The sequence below is a fragment of the Vitis riparia genome, chromosome 4 (assembly GCF_004353265.1).
Source record: "Vitis riparia cultivar Riparia Gloire de Montpellier isolate 1030 chromosome 4, EGFV_Vit.rip_1.0, whole genome shotgun sequence".
Classification (NCBI taxonomy): Eukaryota; Viridiplantae; Streptophyta; class Magnoliopsida; order Vitales; family Vitaceae; genus Vitis; species Vitis riparia.
Window position 1 is genome coordinate 2,887,989 of NC_048434.1, and position 19,348 is coordinate 2,907,336.

The window sequence follows — 19,348 nt, forward strand, 5'->3', positions numbered from 1 at the left end:
AAAGGGGGGAGGGGAAGGTGGAGAGATTATTTTTTATTTATAAAAAAAAAAAAAACCAAAACCAAAAAGTAAGAATTTTCAAAAAAAAAAAAAAAAAAAAAAGGTAAAAAGTAGGAAATTGTCTCTTGAAGATACAAATTTCTAACAAAAAAAAAATCTTCAAACATCATATAATTATTTAATAAATTGATAATAAATTTGTTTTTTTATAAACTCATTTTTCACATAAATAATTTTTTTATATTCCAAAATGAAAGAAACAAAAAATAATAGATAATATTATTTATTTTATAAATAAAAAACACTATCAAATTAAATTAATTTTATTAATTATAATTAATTGAATTAATTTAAAGAAAAAAAATTAAAGATCAAGAAAAAAATATTTTTTAATTCAATATCTAATTTGATATAAAATTTTTAAATATGGAATGTTAAACATAATTTATAAATATTATTGTTGATAAATATCTTAATAATTATAATTATTTTCATATATTAAATTTAGTAAATAAAATTAATTAAATTTATAATATATATATATATATATATATAATAATTATATTATTGTATGAGTATATTATTTTTAGGGAATGGAAAAATGGATTTTTGAAGTTTTTTTTTTCAAAGTAGTCTATTGAAGAGATTATTATGATTTCCATTTTTTTTTTTAAAGACGATTTTTTATATAATTAAAAAAAATATTTTTCTCTTTTCTACCTGGTTTTGAAATATTTTTCCTTTTTTTTATGATAGATTTAAAATTATTTTTCTTATTACGATAATTTAGGAATAAATTTTTAAAGTTGTTGTACTTTTGTCAAAAATCCGATAATTATTGAAGTCTAGACTGATGAAGCTACGATTTGTTACAAAATAATAAGATTAAATATATGTATATATATGATATAATTGATTGAATTTTCTTGAGTTCTATCGTTGAGCCTATGAATAAAATATCCCTTATGATTTGGTGACCAAAATCATACCAAAAAAGCTTTTTCTACAGTAGTATTTATATGTTCAGAACGGAGGACAGAACTCGATGTCCCATGCTAGGATGAGGAAAACCATTTACTCTCGGAAACGCTCCCCCTCTCCTCGCAACCAAATGCACCCAAATCAAACCCTTTTTGAACAGTGCGCGCATTGACCTCCACTGCGCACGTTAGGCTCTCAAACTATTTTCCTCCCTCGAGTCTCTCTGCCCAAACCCCCCCAAAACCCCACTACATTTTTCCGGCGAGTCTCCAGCCAAATGCCCGGCCTGACTGCAGATTCTGGCAACGCTCTCGTCCCACTCTCGCCTGAAGCTCATGTATCCGTCGTTTATCCTCTCCACCACGGCCTCAAGCCCCCGATCTCTCGCCTCTCTATCTCTTGGTCCCGAGGCAACGCCCTTCGTGTGTCAGTTTTCCGGGAACTTCCGGCTGAGTCCAGTGACTCGGACGGTGAAGCTGGTGGGAAAGTGGTGCAAGTGAAGCTTGGAGTCGCAGATGGAGAGGTCGATGATGCGCAGTGGCGGAGGATTGCCTACGGTTCCGTTTCGCCGTTTGCGCTTCTCCAGAGTCGGAGGAATTCAGTTTTGGCGTTGTCTAAAATGTCGATGAGTTCGTCTCCTTATCACCCTGACTGGTATTAATTCAAAAGAAACTGATTCAGATCTGTCTGGCAGCTGAGAAAATTGAGGAAAAGGACAGAAAACATAGAACATTTTGAATTTTATGTTTTGCCTTTTTTGGTTTGGTTTCAAAGAAATGAAAAACTAACGCGAAAAAAGAGAAAAGAAAGAAAATAGCGGTTCTAGGCTAAACAGAGGAAAATATTTCCTTTTATTTTCCTACATTTATTTGCAACTAAACAGAGGATTTGAGTTTGTGATTTGATCTTTCCTGTTTGTTTTATGAAAACTATAGGTTATGTTACGGCTGACTTTGATTCTCAGACATCGGTTTAGGAGAGGGTAGGGAAACAGTTATGTAGACCTTACAATTAGAAAAGGAGGGTAAAGGAATGTGCTTAGAATTGCTAGCAGATACGAAAACTAGGGTAAAATTTTGAATTTTGATGTCTTGAAGGGTTTAATTAGAGTTTCTCAACATGGAAAGCAAGAGGTGTAGCTAGGGTTTTGGAACATACAAAAAATGTAATATGATCACTGTTTTGATTAAATTTAGTGAAATGTAGTTTAGTCTTGAAATTGGAGGGTGTTAAGATCGGGCAAGTGAAGGCATAAGTTTGGTGGCTGTTACAATTTCTTGGATGGATGCAATTTACTTATTTGTTTTGTATCACACATTAATTAGGTGGGAGTATGTGATGGAGTACTGCAAAGACATAAGTTCTCTTCTGGATAATGCAAAGTCACTTCCTAATTCGGTGATTGATGACCCCAAGACAGTTTTAAAGGTGAATCTTTATTTCCTTTTCCTTCAAAAGTAAATCGAGCATTTCCATATTGCCTACGTTCAAGTTTGACTGTTGTATGTGTTTAAAAATTCTCTTTTATTGGTTGAAGGTTCTTTACCTTTTCAATTTAAAATGAGACATTGTATATGAATTCAAATTCTTGATGTAGAAAGTTGAGGAGCCTACATGTTTGAAGGCTGCATGGGGGCTGTTGGAGATATTCTATGCAGACAAGGAATCTCAAGCATGGCTTCCTGAACGGATTGTTGATTGGTTAGCTGTAATGATCTTCGCTAACATTTACTTATTGTTGTAAATTCAAATTGGGAATTTCTTTTTCCACTGAAACAATCTGTTACTTCTTTCTAACTAGTTGTATCTATCGGCAGGATTATGATATCCTCTTCTCAGGAACACAGGCAACTGTCCATTCAAAGCTTGTGGAATTTCAAAAAGAAATTGTCCGTTTACAGGTTTGTTCATATTTTAATCTAATAAGTTACCTTCACTTTTGATTAGAAAAAGAATCCTATGGCAATTGGATTGTTTTCTAGGTGGTCAAACATCTTTGCTGTATTTTGAAGTCCGTAGCTGGATTGCTAATATAACAGTTAACAATAGAAACATGTGTGGTTGGGCATGTCTAATTTTATATTTTAGTATTCTTTTTTCATTATGATCACTTATAGTGGAATGCCTATACTGTTCCTAAAGTATGATTACCTAGTCTGCATTCTACCTACTCTCTCGCTTGTACACCTTGACCACTAACCAATCTAAGCTAGCTGGTGTCTATCTTCTTTATCTGACCAACCTGATTGCTACAACTTTTCCAGCTAGAAATTCTATCTTGGATGAATGTTACATATATTTAGAATTTGTTAGTTTTTAGGATGGTCTTTGTTGCTACTTACATTTTATGACATTGTTTTATGCAGGCTATTGAGGATGATCCTAGATATTGGGAAGTAATAACATCGGCACTAGCAGTTGGCTGGTTAGAGATTGTTGTAAGTAGACTTTTGAATGTTTTAAAAGAAGATAAATGATGTTGATGGAATATGAAAAACCAAACAGAGATTTATAGTTCTTACTGGCAGGTGAAATTGTTGCGCTTGCATGGCTCTTATCAATTGGATCAACTTAGCAATCGTGAGGTTGGTAAGAAAAAATAGCAATCATTGCATATCAAAAATATGATTTCAGATATTGTTAAAAATTTTATTGACTTACTTTCTAGTGGAACTTTTTGAGACCATAGAGGAGAGGTGGTTAGGGTTTTTGCCAAACCTATTGGGGTGAGGTTGGCTGTCGAGATGGAGATGTTGGATTGATTGGAGGTTTTACATTAGCTTCTTCCCTGGGTTTCAATGTTGCAGTGGAAGATCCTATAAAAAAAAATGTTGAAGTGGAAGATGATCTTAGCTATAGTTATCTCCTAGGCTTCTCAGAAAAAGCGAGGTCATTTGAAATGAGACAACTGGTCACACAATTTTTTATCTACCCAGAGATTGGTTGTTTTCTATAGATGGATCCTTCGCTAGGCCTATCAAACTGCAGATAGACTAGAAAAATGAGGTGCTTGCTTGGTGGAGGTGTTTGTTAGGGAGTTTTTACCTTCCTGAACTCTGTACTTTGATTCTGGGGATGGTCTTGAACTATTTTTTAGTTTCTGGCCATCCTTTCTTTCTGGTGGTTGAGTTGTATTTTATTGATTTGATTTTATTCGATACTTTTGGTTTTCTTTCTTGAATTACTGGTCTTCCTTCTTCATGTGTTTTTTTAATTATTAGTCAATGATTTTTTTGTTTCTGATTAAAAAAGAAGAAGAACTTACTCTGCATGGTGCAAGTTTAGTCTCTGCTGTTTTGGGACTTTTGTTGGACTATGTTGGTCAAGATGAATTTGATTATGGATCATGTGATGTTCCAACTCATATATCCATGTCAGTTATATGTATCTTTTGCACTTGGTGTGATGCTAAAATAACTGACTTGATTTTTGCGTTCATGATTTCTCTCATGTTTCATCTGCATGTATATTAAACAGACTGAGAATGGGCTGGTAGAGGCAGTTGCCATTCTTATTTCAAAAATGCCACGCATGCGTTCTGAATTAGAAGCTGGGAGATTGGGTGAATGCTTTAAAACGAAGCCTGATTTCATCAAGGTACCTTAGGACCTTAGAAAAAAAAGTTGTTTTCCGAGTTAATACCTTTTCCATAATATTTTTTATTTCACATCTATGTATTACCTAGGCATGGGAGAAATGGCGGGCACAAATAACTAAGCTGGACTGTAGCTCATTCTGGGTTCAGTGTGATCACCGTCAGACCAGGGACGGTTTGAGAAATATGCTACAGGTCATGCTGGGAAACACTAACAATCTCTGCACTTCAACATGTCATTGGATAGAGCTATATATTTCTCACTTTCTTTATGTCAGGCCTTTCACAGTGGTTAGTGCCTATTTATATCCCTTACCAATTTATTTACTTTTAGAAAGGAGTTATATTTAGCCTAATTATTTTGAAGACTGTATTCTGTTTCTATTATTTTTTATTTTTTTTAATTGACAATTCATGTGCACTATCAAGACTCTGAAGTTGGCATTCAATCTTTCTATCTTGAATCAGGGTTTAGAAAGCATGCACGCCCTAGCACAGAAATGCATTCAGTTGAAACCAATTTCCAGTTCTCATAGGTTGATGGGGCTTATTATTGGAATTCTTGGAGAAAATACTGAGGTGTGAACGTGGATTACACATTGTTATATCATACATTAATTTTTCCCTCCTCGTAAACACCATTTGCTTTGTTTATATGGTTCAGGTCGTGTTAGCAGAATGCTCTAGAGCATTTGGCCCCTGGTGAGCTGCTAAATTATCTTCTCTATTGATTTGATCTTGGATGCATGCATTAGATCTGTTAATTATTTTTTGCCTATCAGAAAAAAAGAAAAAGAAAAAGAACTGTTAATTATTTTGTATTTTCTTCCAGGTAACTAGTAGATCTCATAAATAAATAGATCGTTAGGTTTAATAGCATTCAGACATTTTCATGCCTACCAGCTTTCCTTGAAGCTTGTTGGTTTTGAATATGAATAGAAATTGACATGCTTATGCCTCTGTTTTTGAGTTTGTCTTAATATGAAGTGGTATACTGCTTTTTAATAGGATGGTTGCTCATGCCATTGAGTTGTTGACTGCTGGGAGTGATCAAGCAGAAATTATCTTACAGGAAGAGCGTGACAACCTAGGGGGAATCAGTATAGAGGAGCTCCACCGACTCGTCTATGCTCAAGTCTTGTCGTCTCATGCATTAACTTGGCAAGTGAGTGCAAATTACTTATTGTTTATTCCATTTCAAAATTGATAGATTTTTTTTTTTTTTTTAATAAGAGTTAGGATTACATAGTCATTGCAATTTCATATACACTGTTGCAAAATTACCACATTTTGTTCTTACTGTTTCATATCCAATTCAAATGCATAGAGATAAATAGAAAAGTAAAAAAGAGAAGGAAAAAAAAGGCTTGATATTTTCAATTTAACATGATTTAGAGGAGCCTCTGAGAACCAACACAATCAGGGTGCTCATGGAACCAACTTTAATGTGGGGACTTACTTTTAGGCATACTGGAAATATTTCCAATGGTCTCTTTTATGTTACTTTCCTTTTTGTTTGGGATGGAGAAGGTTATATCTTATGCATAAAATTTTAATTTGATGCTCTCCTGTCAACAGATTGCTCCAATTTATTTGACCTCATGCATGAAGCAAGGAATGGGTTTATTGGAAGTTTTATTGTACAAGCAACCTGTTCAAGATAATCAAATGCTCCTTAAGGTAGTGTCAGTTTTTTTATCTTTGTTTTTGTTGTATGTATTTTTAGATTTATGCTTCTTTTATATGTGATCCATGTTTTTGATTGAATGACAAAATGTGTTGTATTTTAAACAGACTACAGAAATTTGCCGTCTGTATGATCTTGAAAGTATCAGTTCAAGCATTATGAAGGTATAAACCATCCTATCTGTCATCATTTCTTCCATTGAAGTACAAACCAAAAATATGTGTAGTAATCTTTGAAGTGGAACTTGATGTTAGAAAGTTCTTTGCTTGCTACATCAACATATGCCACATATGCACTGGTGCCATTGAAATTAATCTGTGAAGAGAAGGTTGTGATAACTGATCTCCTTATGCATGAGTATTCCTGTTTAAGATTTTGTATCTTGTTAATCAGATTGCTGGAGTGTATCACTGGAAGCATGGTAGGAAAGGTTCTGGAGTATTCTGGCTTCAACAAGCTCGGGATGAATTTCGTCTGAACAGAATTGCTCAGCAGTTGTTTGATTTTGTTGGAAGGTCAATCTCTGATGAAAGTTTTAAGGTAATTATCATTGAATATTATGTCATTGCACCAATTTTCAACGAGCCACCAAGATTTCTGTTCAATGTTTTTACTCCTTGTTTAATAAAATTATGAAATAATTTAGATATATGCAGTGTTGCTGCAATCTTCGGCAGAAGTACAGCCTTGAAATTGGAAATTGATGTTATTTTACTTAGTGCTTATTTTGACTGTCCTTTTTCCATGCAGCAATGGGAAGGATTAATTGAATTGCTAGGTTCTGAATCTAAGATCGCTGGGGGGCTCGATTTTCTGCACAAGTATGAATACTGTCATCTTTACTTATTTTTTAGCTCTTAGCTATGATTACAGGAAAGAGATACAAATGATCATTGGTAATCATCTTCAAACTTTTTTCCTTCTTTTCTTAGTCCTAACCTTAGGTATGGCACAGGTACAGGGATTTCAAAAAATCTCTTCAGCAGGTTCAAGTTGGAAAGACAACTGATGCTGCTCAGCAAGCTGTTGAATCCCTTATATCGGTATGTGGATAAAATCTAATCAATTAGTTACTATGCTCAAAGTACTCCATTTCTCTTATAGGAAACCCTCAAATAATATTCTGCTTAATATGAGGACTAAAGTATTTGTCAGGGTAGTGCATCTCTTGTATGAAATGTTAAGGAGTTTGAGCTGCAAGGATGCTTCATAAAAGCTCAAATCACATGAACATGCAACATAGTCATAAATGAAGGAGCCAAGTTGTGTGATAATTCTTGGGATCTGATTTTTCCATTTCCCATGGGAAAGGATGATTCTAGGTTATTTTTATTCTACACATGCTTAGTGATTCAGTTTGGCACCTACTGTATTGTCTCATTACATTGATTATAACAAGTCTCTTTTGTTATGATTCTGCAGCTTATGAGAAACCCTTCTACACCTCAACGCTTTTGGCTGCCTCTTCTGCATGACTCGGTAAGCTAATCTTGTTATGAAGTTTTACCTATCTTTTAGGGATTAGCAAAGTTGAAGGCTTTTCTGAATCCTATGTGCAAGAGATTATATAATTAAACTGAATGCAAGATTTGGGATATCTTTTGTGCCTAACTTCCCCTTGTAATCAGTTTGTTGGATGCATATTTACCTTAATATGGACCCCATGTGGTCAACACCTAGCATGATCTGACAAGCCACATCATGGTGATTGCTGTAGAGGTAAATTGGGGCAATTGCAACAGTAAGCACATGACCACCTTGGATATGAAGGAAAAGTGCAACTTAAGGAGGTCTAGTAGGTTTTAGCTCAGTCTGGGGATAGGTGTTCATGCCCTTGGATGCATGAGTTGATCCTGAGGATAGATGTCAATAGTAAACCTCCTGATGCCCCTTACTGGAAGCTTACCTAGCTGCCAACCTGTTGCTGGCAGCATTGGGAGTTCAACTCTCTACCAAGGACAGGTTTTGTTGCAGCATGGAAGACAATATCAAGTTTTGAGTTGTCAACCTAACTGAGGCTGGAGCTCAGGGCTTATGGCTCACTATTCTCATAATCCAGCTGGCTTTCGCCTACCAAACCCACTAGGTAGGGCCAAAATGGCTCCACTTTGGATTATTGACTTCGCAGCCCCAACTCTCACTGCCCTGCTCTGCTCTCTCTTATCTTGGACCACCCCCCACTCATTCCTGCAAGCCTTATGGTGGTCTAACCTCCACACTCAAGATCCTTAACCATTAACTATGACCTTCATTGCCCTGGGAATCAATGCCTTTCTCTACGCTTCTCTTAGATTGCTCTATCATTCGCTTATGCATGGAGCATCTGCCATGTCATTGGATTTTGTATGGTCTATCTCCTATACCTTGCCCTTATGTTGTGGCCTATATGCTTTTATTATTATCACTACTATAATTAGAGGAGGCTAGCTGATCTTCACCGTTTTCTTTCTCATTTGTTTGAATTGTTTATTTCAAATTTTCACAAAATGTTTATTCCTGTAACAAAAAATATGCCAAGCATGAATTCGTTACTATTGCATATATTCATGAGTTTGTGATCTGCACTTAATTCTTTTGATTATGTTATGTTACTTTTAGTTAATGAAGTTTTGTTTGCGCACAGTTGAAGTTGCTTAGTTGGCAAGAGCGTCCTTTGCTGAATGTTAATCAAACCAACCTGTTGCTGAATAAACTGCAAGAGTTATCTATGGCAAGGCTGCGCCCAGACTTCATTGAAGCTAACTTGCCACCACAGGCCTTAAGCTCTGTCAGGCTAGCTCTTGCCACAAATCTCGGCCGGGCTATCCTTGAGGAATGATGCCACTTTCCTCCAATATACAGCTCTCCACATGTGTATGTTGGATGCTTTGTTTCCGTTCACCCAAAATCCAATTACATAACATATTGAAAAAATAAATAAAAATTCTTATGTACTGAAATTGATGCAGAATTGCATGACTGAACCGTACGACAAGTGAAGCTTCTGCCGTAGCAGAGATGGATTGCAGATGCCTGTAATGAGGTGTTGAAGTGTGTAACCCGTGACTCATCTTTAACCAGATTGAAATCACCTAACTGTTCAAATTTTCGGCGCATCATATGCATGAGGTCATGGCAAATGCCTTTGCTTCTCTAGATGAGTTTTGAAAAGTGTACTCAACCCCTGCAGTTTGCAAATGCAAAATACACAGGCGGCTGTCCAGTTGAAGCACCAGAAAAGATGTGGTTGTTGGAATCAGGCTTGGGAGATGGATGCTGCTGGAGCCTGGAGGTAGTGGGCGTGACAAAACATTTGTAACTTTTACATATGCGGATTGGAACTCGACATAAGCTACTTTTTAAGCAGCTTTATATATTTTTTATTATAAGTCTTGTTTTATTTATTCGTCTTTTAGATAGGCAACTAAAGTTAACCAAAAATCAGCTTCTCGAACCTCTAGCTGCTTCGCAGCGTGGACTGAGATCTGCAAATTAAGGGTTCCCGCCAAAGGAGGTCTTGTGTCATGGCATCCCCATCCTGAAAAAAAAAAATGATTTTCAGGGCAAACCCTAATTGCCCAATAAAGATTTAAATTTGAAAAGATTCCCACATCTATGCGATTCATATAGTTTCTGAAGCTATCAGAATCAGACCACGAGATTTACATTGAAGCCCAAGTGAAATAATTAAATCCTACCCGATAACAGCACAGGAATAGTAAAATCAGGATTACAATGAATAAAACTGTATTACAATAAATGCTGACAGGAAACACCAGTATTCAGAATCAACATCATTATACTATCAAGCCTTTTATAGACTATACGTGAATTTTCCTACTATTAAGATGATAACCATGAAGGCGGGCACATGGAGGAACAAAGGACTTTGACACACAAATAAATGCAGTAAAGAAATATTTAAAGGAAAAAAGGAGAAATTTTTTGAAGAAATTAACAATCTTTTAGATGATGGAAAAAGAATAATAATGAATAATACCCTCCACCCACCTTCCTTCAAGCAAAGCCCTTGGAAATCCCATGCTTCTTATCACTCCGCTCCCACTTCTGAATCTTCACAAATGGCATGTGGAGTAGACCAACCACGAGACTTCTAAATGCACTATACAAAAATATTGTGTACTTTTACCCCAGGCCCAGGGCATCTCCTGCCTCATCCAAGGCAACTCTTGGCATGAAGAACCACCATATCTGGGTAAGTTTCTACTAAATACAGGCAGAAAGTTCTGCCAGGCGTAATTCCCACACAAGGATAGGAACTGCATCGCTTCACCATCTGTCACAAATCAAGTTCATTACAGTTTTTTAGGCAAGTTATAGGTTTTCTTAAGGAACTTTGAAGCAGCTTCATCATTACGGTAACATAAAACACGCAGGAGTGTGTTCGGTTCAGTTGAGTTCCATTGCCCTGAAGTAGGAGGTAATGGGAGTCTGGATCGGGCAGAAGAACCATATGTCTCCAAAGTCACTTGTCTGAAGCGCTGAATGAGGCTCTCTGAGTCAGTTCGGAACAGAGGGAGCACACCTCTCACTGTGCCTGAGAATTTGTCTATCAAATCAGCTGGCAAACCATCTCCATTGGACCAGAACAGATCTTTAAGGGATTTGAAATCATCCTCTATTATTTGGGAGTCCTGCCGAGAAAATGCACGAGATGGACCTCCAGCAAGCAAAACCAACAAGAACCCATCAAAGGAAGCTCTCATTATGTCGGTAATAGCCCGTGTCCGAACTCTTTCATGTATGTTATCCGATACAATCATCAAGTTCTGCTCAAGTTCCTGAAGTAGAGGCTCAATCCTTGAAGATGATGGCTCACCAACATACAAACCATCCCATAGAACATGACTAAGATCATGGAAGATGATTTTGTATGCCAATGCCTCAGAGAGTTGTTGGATACCCTCTAGACAAGCAGCTGGTGCAAGTTCAAACTTCTTCCCCAAACCATTGGAGAAGTCTTCTGCATGAGCTGATTCACAGTTTCTCAGATGAGTAATTACCCTCTTCTCCAAAACTTCCAACTCTATCCGAATACGTTGCATGGTATTTATGCGAACACATAGCTGTGGTATCCCAAAGGAGTTATCTCCATTCACTACGGCAACCTGAGAATTCCTTTTCTGGGAGTTTGGCGACTTTTCCTTTTTCTTCCACACACCTTGGAATTTTGATCCTGTTGTGCATCTGGTTAATGCTGGCATTGTGGGAACAAATGTATTCCGTGATCCTACACGGAAATCAAAAGAACAAAAATTATTATTGATATAAAAAACCTGAAAGAAATGAAGAGATAGTTTATATGTTTGAGAAGCACTCACCACAGCCAGATTTTGCCTTCGTAATGTAATACTGAAGACATCTGTCAAAACCAGCCATCAAGTCAGGAAGCAATGCTGGGTGCATTGGTATTGGAAGCTGAAAGAAAGCATTCAAAGTTTCATCTATGATTCGCATGAGTTCAACAGCAGAGGAAGCATAGCCTTCTTCATTTGCTTGAGGATTCCAGACCTACTCCATGGCAATAATGCCCAAGTTAAATCAAGGGATGCTACTAATGAAATTAAAATGGAATGACCAGTAAAATGAACAGTTCAAAACAAAAGATATGGAACATATCTAATGGGTGAGTACATGTTACCAGATTGCATACCTCTTCCTGTAAATTCCTGTCAACCCATTCTTTGAGCCGGTCAACTCTTGTCTTAATCCATGCTTTCACTAGATTGGCTATTGCAGCTTCAGCTTCAAAAGGCGGCATCTCACGGATTATTGCCTTCCCACCATCTTCACTGTCCACTGAATCTTCAACAGCAATCTGCACAAGATCTTTCTCCAACTTATCTGCAGCCCTCAAAACTTGTACAGCATCTGGTGTCAATTCCGTGATACCCGAGATAAATTGCTTTAGCTCATTCCCATAGCAAGCATGCAGGGTGGCTACAGCCACTCCTGCTGAAAAAGGATGCCACCTCTTCAGAATTGGACTGAAGACAACCTTCTCATTAACTGCAAGCTCACCCACATCCTTGGCAAGAATAGCGAGGAGAGGAAGAGAATTTGGACGGTTTTTGGATGCCCTCCTGCTAGAATCTGCCTTCTCCATTATCTGTATTATGACAGATCAAACATATCCCAAGTCAAATTCAAAAGGGGGGAAACTTCAGCTGTTATCTACAGAATCATATGGTTATACTATACGCCAGCAGCAATTTAATAATAGATGGTATTGGCAGTAGATATTGTTAAAATCCAATAATCTATTTCATTCAAAGCCATTCCATCTAACATGTAAGGACAGAAATCAGCTTCAGAGGGAAGAGAGACAAAGAGAGGGAGGGGGAATTGTCTTTTATATTTAAAAAATCCTCTTTGCAACTCTTTTTTTTTTTTTTTCAGATCCTCTTTGCAACAATTGATTTTCCCAAAATTGCAAGAAAATGACCTGGAAACAATTTCATTGAAGCATGAACTCAGTTTACAGTTATCAAAACTGGGTCAGGTCAACTAAGTTTTGACAATGGCAAATTAGGGACATTAGCTTTTGTTTAGTCCAGGTTCTTACTGAACTTTTTTCTTCTTATAGGTAAATTTTTGTCCCCATTGGTACTCGAACCTGGAACATCCCACAAACCCTCCCAACCCTTTACCACTTGAGCCAGGTTCTTACTGAGTTTTGATCAGGGAGACATAAGATTTACCTCATTCCAGTTTGCTAAGACCAAAATTGACCCCCAATAGCACATATATATGTGTGTGTGGTGTAAAAAAACCAAGTGGCTACAGGACCCGGTCATAGAATGAGAAATAGATCCACTACTAACATGACATCAGTCAGCTGGCAATCATGTCCCCCTGCACCATCTCCGTTTGAAAAATGGCTGGTGCTGTCAAACTATCAGGGCACTAAGGTCACTGTTAATGATAAGTCTCAAAGTCTCACATTTTGCCTCCTACTAACAGGGAGATACTGCAATAGAGATAGTAAGGACTTGCCTGGGCAAAAGCAGTACGTAGCGATGACCTGATGTAAGTGTCAATCCTGTTCCGAGCCACATCAACTTCACTTTTTCTCCTTCTACGGTACTCATGAGATATATCTTCAACCAAAATCTTGGCTGCTGATACCCCCAAAGAAACAATATTTTGCATGGAATCAATATTTGCACTATCAAAAGTGTCATGGTATGCAAGAAGCCTTTTCTCAGCCCAACCTAATATTGAACTCAACATAGAACTCAAGATCTTGGGGTACTCTGGATCCTTAGTTGTTTTTGCATCTTTTGCTACTTCTGCAAGCTGATTATCGGCAGCATCCAGCAGATAATTTTCAACTTGGCCGGTTGTGACAAAACGGTGAAATAATACCCACGTGAAGCAAATGTTATGGAGCATTTGGTTCATTCCAAGAATTCCCCAGGTCTTCTTTATCTGTTCCATAAGTTCATCAACTTCCTCGATAATAGATGTTTCTTCATTAACATCAAAGCAAGCTTCTAGGAGCATTTCATAGAGTCGAAGATTTAGTGGAAACCCATCTGCCCAGTGGCAAGCCTCGGATCCATCAAATGATCTGCAAGCAAGAGACACTACAGCATTACGAAGTAGTTGCATAGATTCATTGTTTCTGCCAGTTTCCATAGGCCTATCCAGTGCTCCATGAATAATCTGCCGCAACCGTTGGGGAGCAGTGTTTGATTTATCTAAGGGCAAACGAGGATGTAAGAGGAGGCCAGCCTCAAGAATTTTCAGGTTTCTCTTTTGCCAAGCTTCATATTCTTGCTGATCAGTAAAATCTGAAGATTTGAACTGTTGTAGTAGCTCCAGTGGGAGAACCATAGATTCAATTCGCCTTCCAACCTATAGCAAGTACATGAATAAAACCCATTATCATTTTTAATAGGAATATCATGTAAATTATAAACTGCATAACCATATAAACCAATTGAAACTTAGCTCTACTTGAATTACCTTTTTTATCCTTACCTTAAAAAACCCAACAACCATTCTTAGTATTCAATTGCAATTCTAGAACTATGCATTTTGAATTTTAGATTCATGAAATTAAAAGAACTAGATTATCAAGAACCAAATTGAGTTCTTAATTGATCGATTTACAAGGAAAAGACTCAGATACCAGAATCTTACACATCAAGAAAATCTAAAGACGTAAGTGAAATTGTCATTTCCAAGGGAAATGTAGACTTGCTAATGTCACAATTTAATTATACAGATATGATAAGGACAGATCAGAAGCAAACAAAATTACAAGTATATATAAAAATTAGGAACTATAAACACAGATTCCAATACCAACAGAATATTAAATTCATATCACAAGGCATGCTACAAACTCAACAATTATTCAGCTTAGGAAATTAAAAATAAGGAATTAATTGGAAAAACATTGGAAGCCATTCGCAAGTTTCAGATATGATGCAACAATATGAAAAATAATGCCCTTGAAAAAAGGAAGCATAAAGGATGTATCATCATTCCCAAATCACCCACAATTTAGGAATCATGGAAACAATACAGGAAGCATTACCAATAACTAAGATATTTGGTTCTAATGGTGAAATCACTGAATAGATAAATTTGGGATTCATCAGTTAGCTTTGCTTGAAAAAAATATGAAACTTACAAATGAGTCAACCTCTACTAAACCAAAAAAATAGTTCAAATCCACCAAAATCCTATAGGAATAAAATAACAAAATCCACAACGTAGCAATGCAAATACCTTGTCTGAGTACATGATCTGCACAATCATTTTCATTAGATCCATAAGTATAAAAATGCTTACAAATTTCATCACCTTGAAACCACCAAGATTGTATTAAAAGCCCTACTTAAGCTGCATCCCACGATCACTACCACATTCGTTTAATCAAAATGCCGTAAAGAAAACACAAATTCATATCCTTGAAGACACCAAAACCAGATCAAAATGTGAACATATAAAATACCTAACTAAGCTGAACTTGGAACTATCATTTTCATCTGATCAAGATACAATAATTATCAAAGAGCAAACACAAAAACCATGCATTCTAAAGCACGGAATCCAGATCAAAATGAGAAATTAAAAACCCTAATTGAGCTGACCTGAGAAGCAGCAATTCTTAACAGAGCCCTCCGAATCCTGGAATCGGTGTCCTCAGAAACCCTCATCTGAAACCTCATGAGCTCGCCCACCGTCATGGGCTTCCTCGCAGCCTTCGCCGGGCTCGTCTCCTTGCCGGAGGGACTCTTCTTAGAGGACGGCGAATATTTCAAGCCGAATGCCTTCTTTACCCTGCTGGCCGCGGTTGACGTCAGCGAGCGCTGAAGAGAGGGCGATATTGGCGGCGTCGGGGTCGGCGACGACGACGACGAAGAGCGGTCGGCTTGGGAAATGGAGGAGAGAGGCTTTCCGGAAGAGGTACGGCATGCGGAAACGAAGATCTCATAGGCGGTGAGTCGGAGATCGGAATCGGTAAGTGTTGGAGTGAGTTGACCGAATGGAGAAGGCAGATCGGCAACCGGCATTGCGGTTGCCGTGACGGCGGTGGCTGCCACGCTGGCGGTTGTACCTCTCTTGGAGTGGCCAAGCGAGAGGTCCCTGAAGAGGTGAGCCATTGTAGAGAGAGCAAACAGCAAGAGAGAGAGAGAGTCGACACAGTACACGAAAGTAAAGTAGAGCAGGACGAGGGTCTATTCGACATTTTCTTATTTCCATGGGGGCAATTTTGTCAATTTCGAGAGTGACACACGTTTTGGCTTTTCTCCTCGTCTCTCGGGAAAGCTGAATCTATATAATCTGTGGGAGTGGGGGTATATCTGGTATTCCATTTTCCATTTAAGGTCAGTTAAGTCATAACATCATGAAGATTAAACATTTCGTTAAGATAGTGATTTAAATTAATCATTTTCTTAAACTTTTATTTCTCCGTCAGCTTTTCTAACTATTATAATTCTTGTGGTTTTTCTCCCAATTACCTTGTAGGCCAAACATAGCATAAAGTTTTGCTTTATATAAAATCTTTAAAAATCTAAATTATTAAAAAAATATAATAAAAAAAAAGGAAGAAGAAGAACAAGAAGGCAAAAGATCATAAATTTTAGTTTCTTAAGGAAGGAAAGTAAGTCAAGAAAAAGAAAATTCTTATCTCTTATCTCCTTCTATATTTGTTTGAAAATTTTACTAAAATTTATTTGGGGGCTATTTTGAGACCTTTAAAAGTACTTTTTAATACTTAAAAGCATTTTTTTGTAAAAATATTTCATATTTTATTTTTATTTTTCTTTTTCTTTTTTTAAAAAAAACCTATTTGGCAAACTCTTATAAAATTCAAAAATAACTTAGAATGTATTTAATAATAATTTTTAAAAATATTTATAATCTTTTTAATACTTGAATGATACAAAATTTTAAGTGTTAAAAATATTAAAAGTATTTTTAAAAATCGCTATCAAATTATAAAGTGGTTTATAATGATTCTTTCAAAAATCACTTTTAGAAGTAAATATTGAAATCGTTTTAACCAAAATCAATTCAAACTTTTAAATAATATTTGGTTCCCATAAAATTAGGGAAAAAAGATAAGAGAAAAATAATAGAAAAGAAAAATATGAAAAAAAATAAAGAAAAATTAAAATTAAAATATTATTTTTATATGTTACTTTAAACTTATTTAATTTAATTTAATTTATTAATATAAAAATTAAATAATTTAAAAATATATAAGTTTTTAATCAAAATTAATTATTATTTTTTACATATATTTTTCATTCAATAATCAAACATGTGAGACATTTTTTTCTTTTTTGATTGCCAACTATAACCTTAATGTTAAATTAAATTTAGTAAGCTGTTGGGTTTGGACAAGGTATAACTTTATTCTGATGCAATGATATGCAAATGGGCAAGTGACGTCCAGAGGTGGCACAACACCGACTCTTTACCAATTTAGGGTATAGAAAACCAAAGTATAAAAGCTGGAATGTGTAGGCGAATGGTTGGAACTTAGTGTAAATCCTTGGATGGAGGGTCCCATTTATCATATGATAAGCATACAACAACCAAAATAATAATAATAACAATAATAATTGCGAGTGACAGTGGCAGATAATCTTGGAATGTCGATTTTTTTATTTCAAGGTAATAGTGACAAGACGTTTAATCCTCGGAAATTCAACCACAAGTATCCTCCGTATAGGATAGGGTAAGGTCCACCAAAACCTGCAAGATGTCAAAAGGTGATTAGTAAAGACTAGGGCTGCAAGCAAAATTGAAAAAAAAAACAATAATTCGATCCAAATTAACCAAAACCATCATATTGGTTTGATTTTCAAAAATATAAAATGTCGATTCAATTTAAAAATTTTGAAACTTGATCTTGTTGGTTCAATTTTCAATTTTCTTTTTTAACTGATAAAAATCGAATCAAACTGGTATTTTAAAATTTATATATAATTATTTGATATAATTTTAAATACATCTAATATGTTTTTAACATAAAATCCAAGTTGATTTTAAAAATAAATTAAACCTAAAATTTAATATAAATTCAAATTAATGAGATTTTGACTAAAAACAAACATAAATCTACAATTAGGTTTAGAACTAAAAAAATTTATTAAATTGAATCAAAATCGAACCAAACATACCTAAAAAAGGCTTTGTTTGATTCAATTTTTTCACTCCAAATTTGATTAATTCAATTTTTATCGACTATATTATTTGGGTTTTTTTTTTTATTAAAAAAGTTTTATGTCTATTTTGATATAAAAAGTTAAAAACCTATTTAAGACTATGAAATACTATGTTTCTTAGGATAAAAATCTATTTTTAAATATTATCATCCTATTTTTCTATCTTTTAAATATTTAAAAATAATAATTTTTATTTATAATATTTGATTTTCAATCCTTCTTCACATGTTTTCCGCAAATTATGTTACAAAATTGTCCGGTCGGCTGATAGCTTGGACTTTGGAGGGGTATTTTAGTAATTTCGAATATGGCAATTTGGTCCTTGGAGGTGACTCAGCGATTATTGTAATTGTTGGGTGGAGTTAGTAGTTGGATTGTGGGGGACCAATGAAAAGGTGACACCAATCATTTAAATGAAGGGAATAATTAAATTATAATATTTTCCATGCTCTGCAATTCATACGGCTGAAGCAACCATGGGTTTTTGGCAATAAAGTGAAATATTCCATGTCATATGGTTGAAGAAAAATATTATTTCATTGACTAATTGCTCACATGGACCTAAATTGGCACTTGTACACATTGTCTATACATGGATTTTTCTATAACTAACTTTGTTGGGATGTGAGACCCATACCTTAATTATTATAATAATAATAAATAATGTAATTATTATTGTAGGTTCGGCATAAAATGACGGTTACAATTTTGGGCAGCTGACTCATACCTTTTTTTTAATATAAAAAAAAATAAAAATAAAAAAGTAACAACCAGACAGCATGGCACATGATTTGGAGCTGTAATATTGGGGTTTGCACCCTTGAAGGAAGGTGCCAAATCCATGTACAAAGCCATGATATTAATTAGGCAATATTTTGATTATAAAAAAAGGGTATTTTTAAAACACTTTTAATTTAAATTCCAAAATCTAAAATTTATATTAAAATTATTTGCGGAAAGATAATGTAATTAAAAATATATGAATTAATTATATTGGTACTTCACATATTGTCATAAATTTGAAAATTTTATATTATTATAAGTTTTAAATTAATTTTATGATTATTAATATTTTATTAAAAAAGTGAAGATATAAAAAAATCTTTCATTAACCTTGAAAACGTGTTTTTATTTTAATTATTTTATTTGTCTTTATTATTTTCAATCAATTTTTTAGTAGATGTTCGGTAAATCAGTTTAATAACTCGATAACTTAATTTAAGTCATTAAATAAATTAAACATATTTAATAAAATAATTTAATAGTATGATTTAAGGTAAAAAACCAAATAATTAACTTATTTTTAAATCTATAATTTTATTTTACTTTTTTATCACTATTTATCATAATTATTTTTATAACCCGCTTTCTATTTCCATGAAATTCATA

At 35.1% G+C, this 19,348-nt stretch overlaps 2 protein-coding genes across 2 annotated transcripts; one reads left to right on the forward strand and one right to left on the reverse strand.

Moving 5' to 3' along the window:
• Nucleotides 1-1,069: 1,069 nt before the first annotated feature.
• Nucleotides 1,070-9,646, forward strand: LOC117913576 (nuclear pore complex protein NUP85). The gene is made up of 19 exons (XM_034828579.1): nt 1,070-1,635; nt 2,307-2,409; nt 2,579-2,689; nt 2,799-2,882; nt 3,348-3,419; nt 3,510-3,566; nt 4,459-4,578; nt 4,667-4,867; nt 5,045-5,155; nt 5,241-5,278; nt 5,585-5,741; nt 6,155-6,256; nt 6,371-6,427; nt 6,657-6,803; nt 7,014-7,084; nt 7,219-7,306; nt 7,686-7,742; nt 8,887-9,116; nt 9,212-9,646. The coding sequence occupies exons 1-18, from the start codon at nt 1,259-1,261 to the stop codon at nt 9,079-9,081; spliced, it is 2,148 nt and encodes a 715-aa protein (XP_034684470.1). The 5' UTR covers nt 1,070-1,258; the 3' UTR covers nt 9,082-9,116; nt 9,212-9,646.
• Nucleotides 9,647-9,909: 263 nt separating this feature from the next.
• On the reverse strand, nt 9,910-15,931 carry LOC117913575 (protein unc-13 homolog). Its single transcript, XM_034828578.1, has 5 exons — nt 15,371-15,931; nt 13,260-14,123; nt 11,917-12,372; nt 11,585-11,774; nt 9,910-11,493 (listed from the first exon to the last, which is right to left on the reverse strand). The coding sequence occupies exons 1-5, from the start codon at nt 15,881-15,883 to the stop codon at nt 10,559-10,561; spliced, it is 2,958 nt and encodes a 985-aa protein (XP_034684469.1). The 5' UTR covers nt 15,884-15,931; the 3' UTR covers nt 9,910-10,558.
• Between the last annotated feature and the right edge of the window lie 3,417 nt (nt 15,932-19,348).

What these genes read in the sequence shown, in the direction of transcription:
- LOC117913575 (XM_034828578.1), bottom strand. Translation starts at nt 15,883, where the DNA reads ATGGCTCACCTCTTCAGGGACCTCTCGCTTGGCCACTCCAAGAGAGGT. An exon ending in ACAGGAATTTACAGGAAGAG is followed by an intron (nt 11,775 to 11,916) that starts GTATGCAATCTG and finishes GCCATGGAGTAG; the next exon opens with GTCTGGAATCCTCAAGCAAA. An exon ending in GAAGGCAAAATCTGGCTGTG is followed by an intron (nt 11,494 to 11,584) that starts GTGAGTGCTTCT and finishes ATTTCCGTGTAG; the next exon opens with GATCACGGAATACATTTGTT.
- LOC117913576 (XM_034828579.1), top strand. Translation starts at nt 1,259, where the DNA reads ATGCCCGGCCTGACTGCAGATTCTGGCAACGCTCTCGTCCCACTCTCG. An exon ending in CGAAGCCTGATTTCATCAAG is followed by an intron (nt 4,579 to 4,666) that starts GTACCTTAGGAC and finishes TGTATTACCTAG; the next exon opens with GCATGGGAGAAATGGCGGGC. An exon ending in ATAATCAAATGCTCCTTAAG is followed by an intron (nt 6,257 to 6,370) that starts GTAGTGTCAGTT and finishes TATTTTAAACAG; the next exon opens with ACTACAGAAATTTGCCGTCT.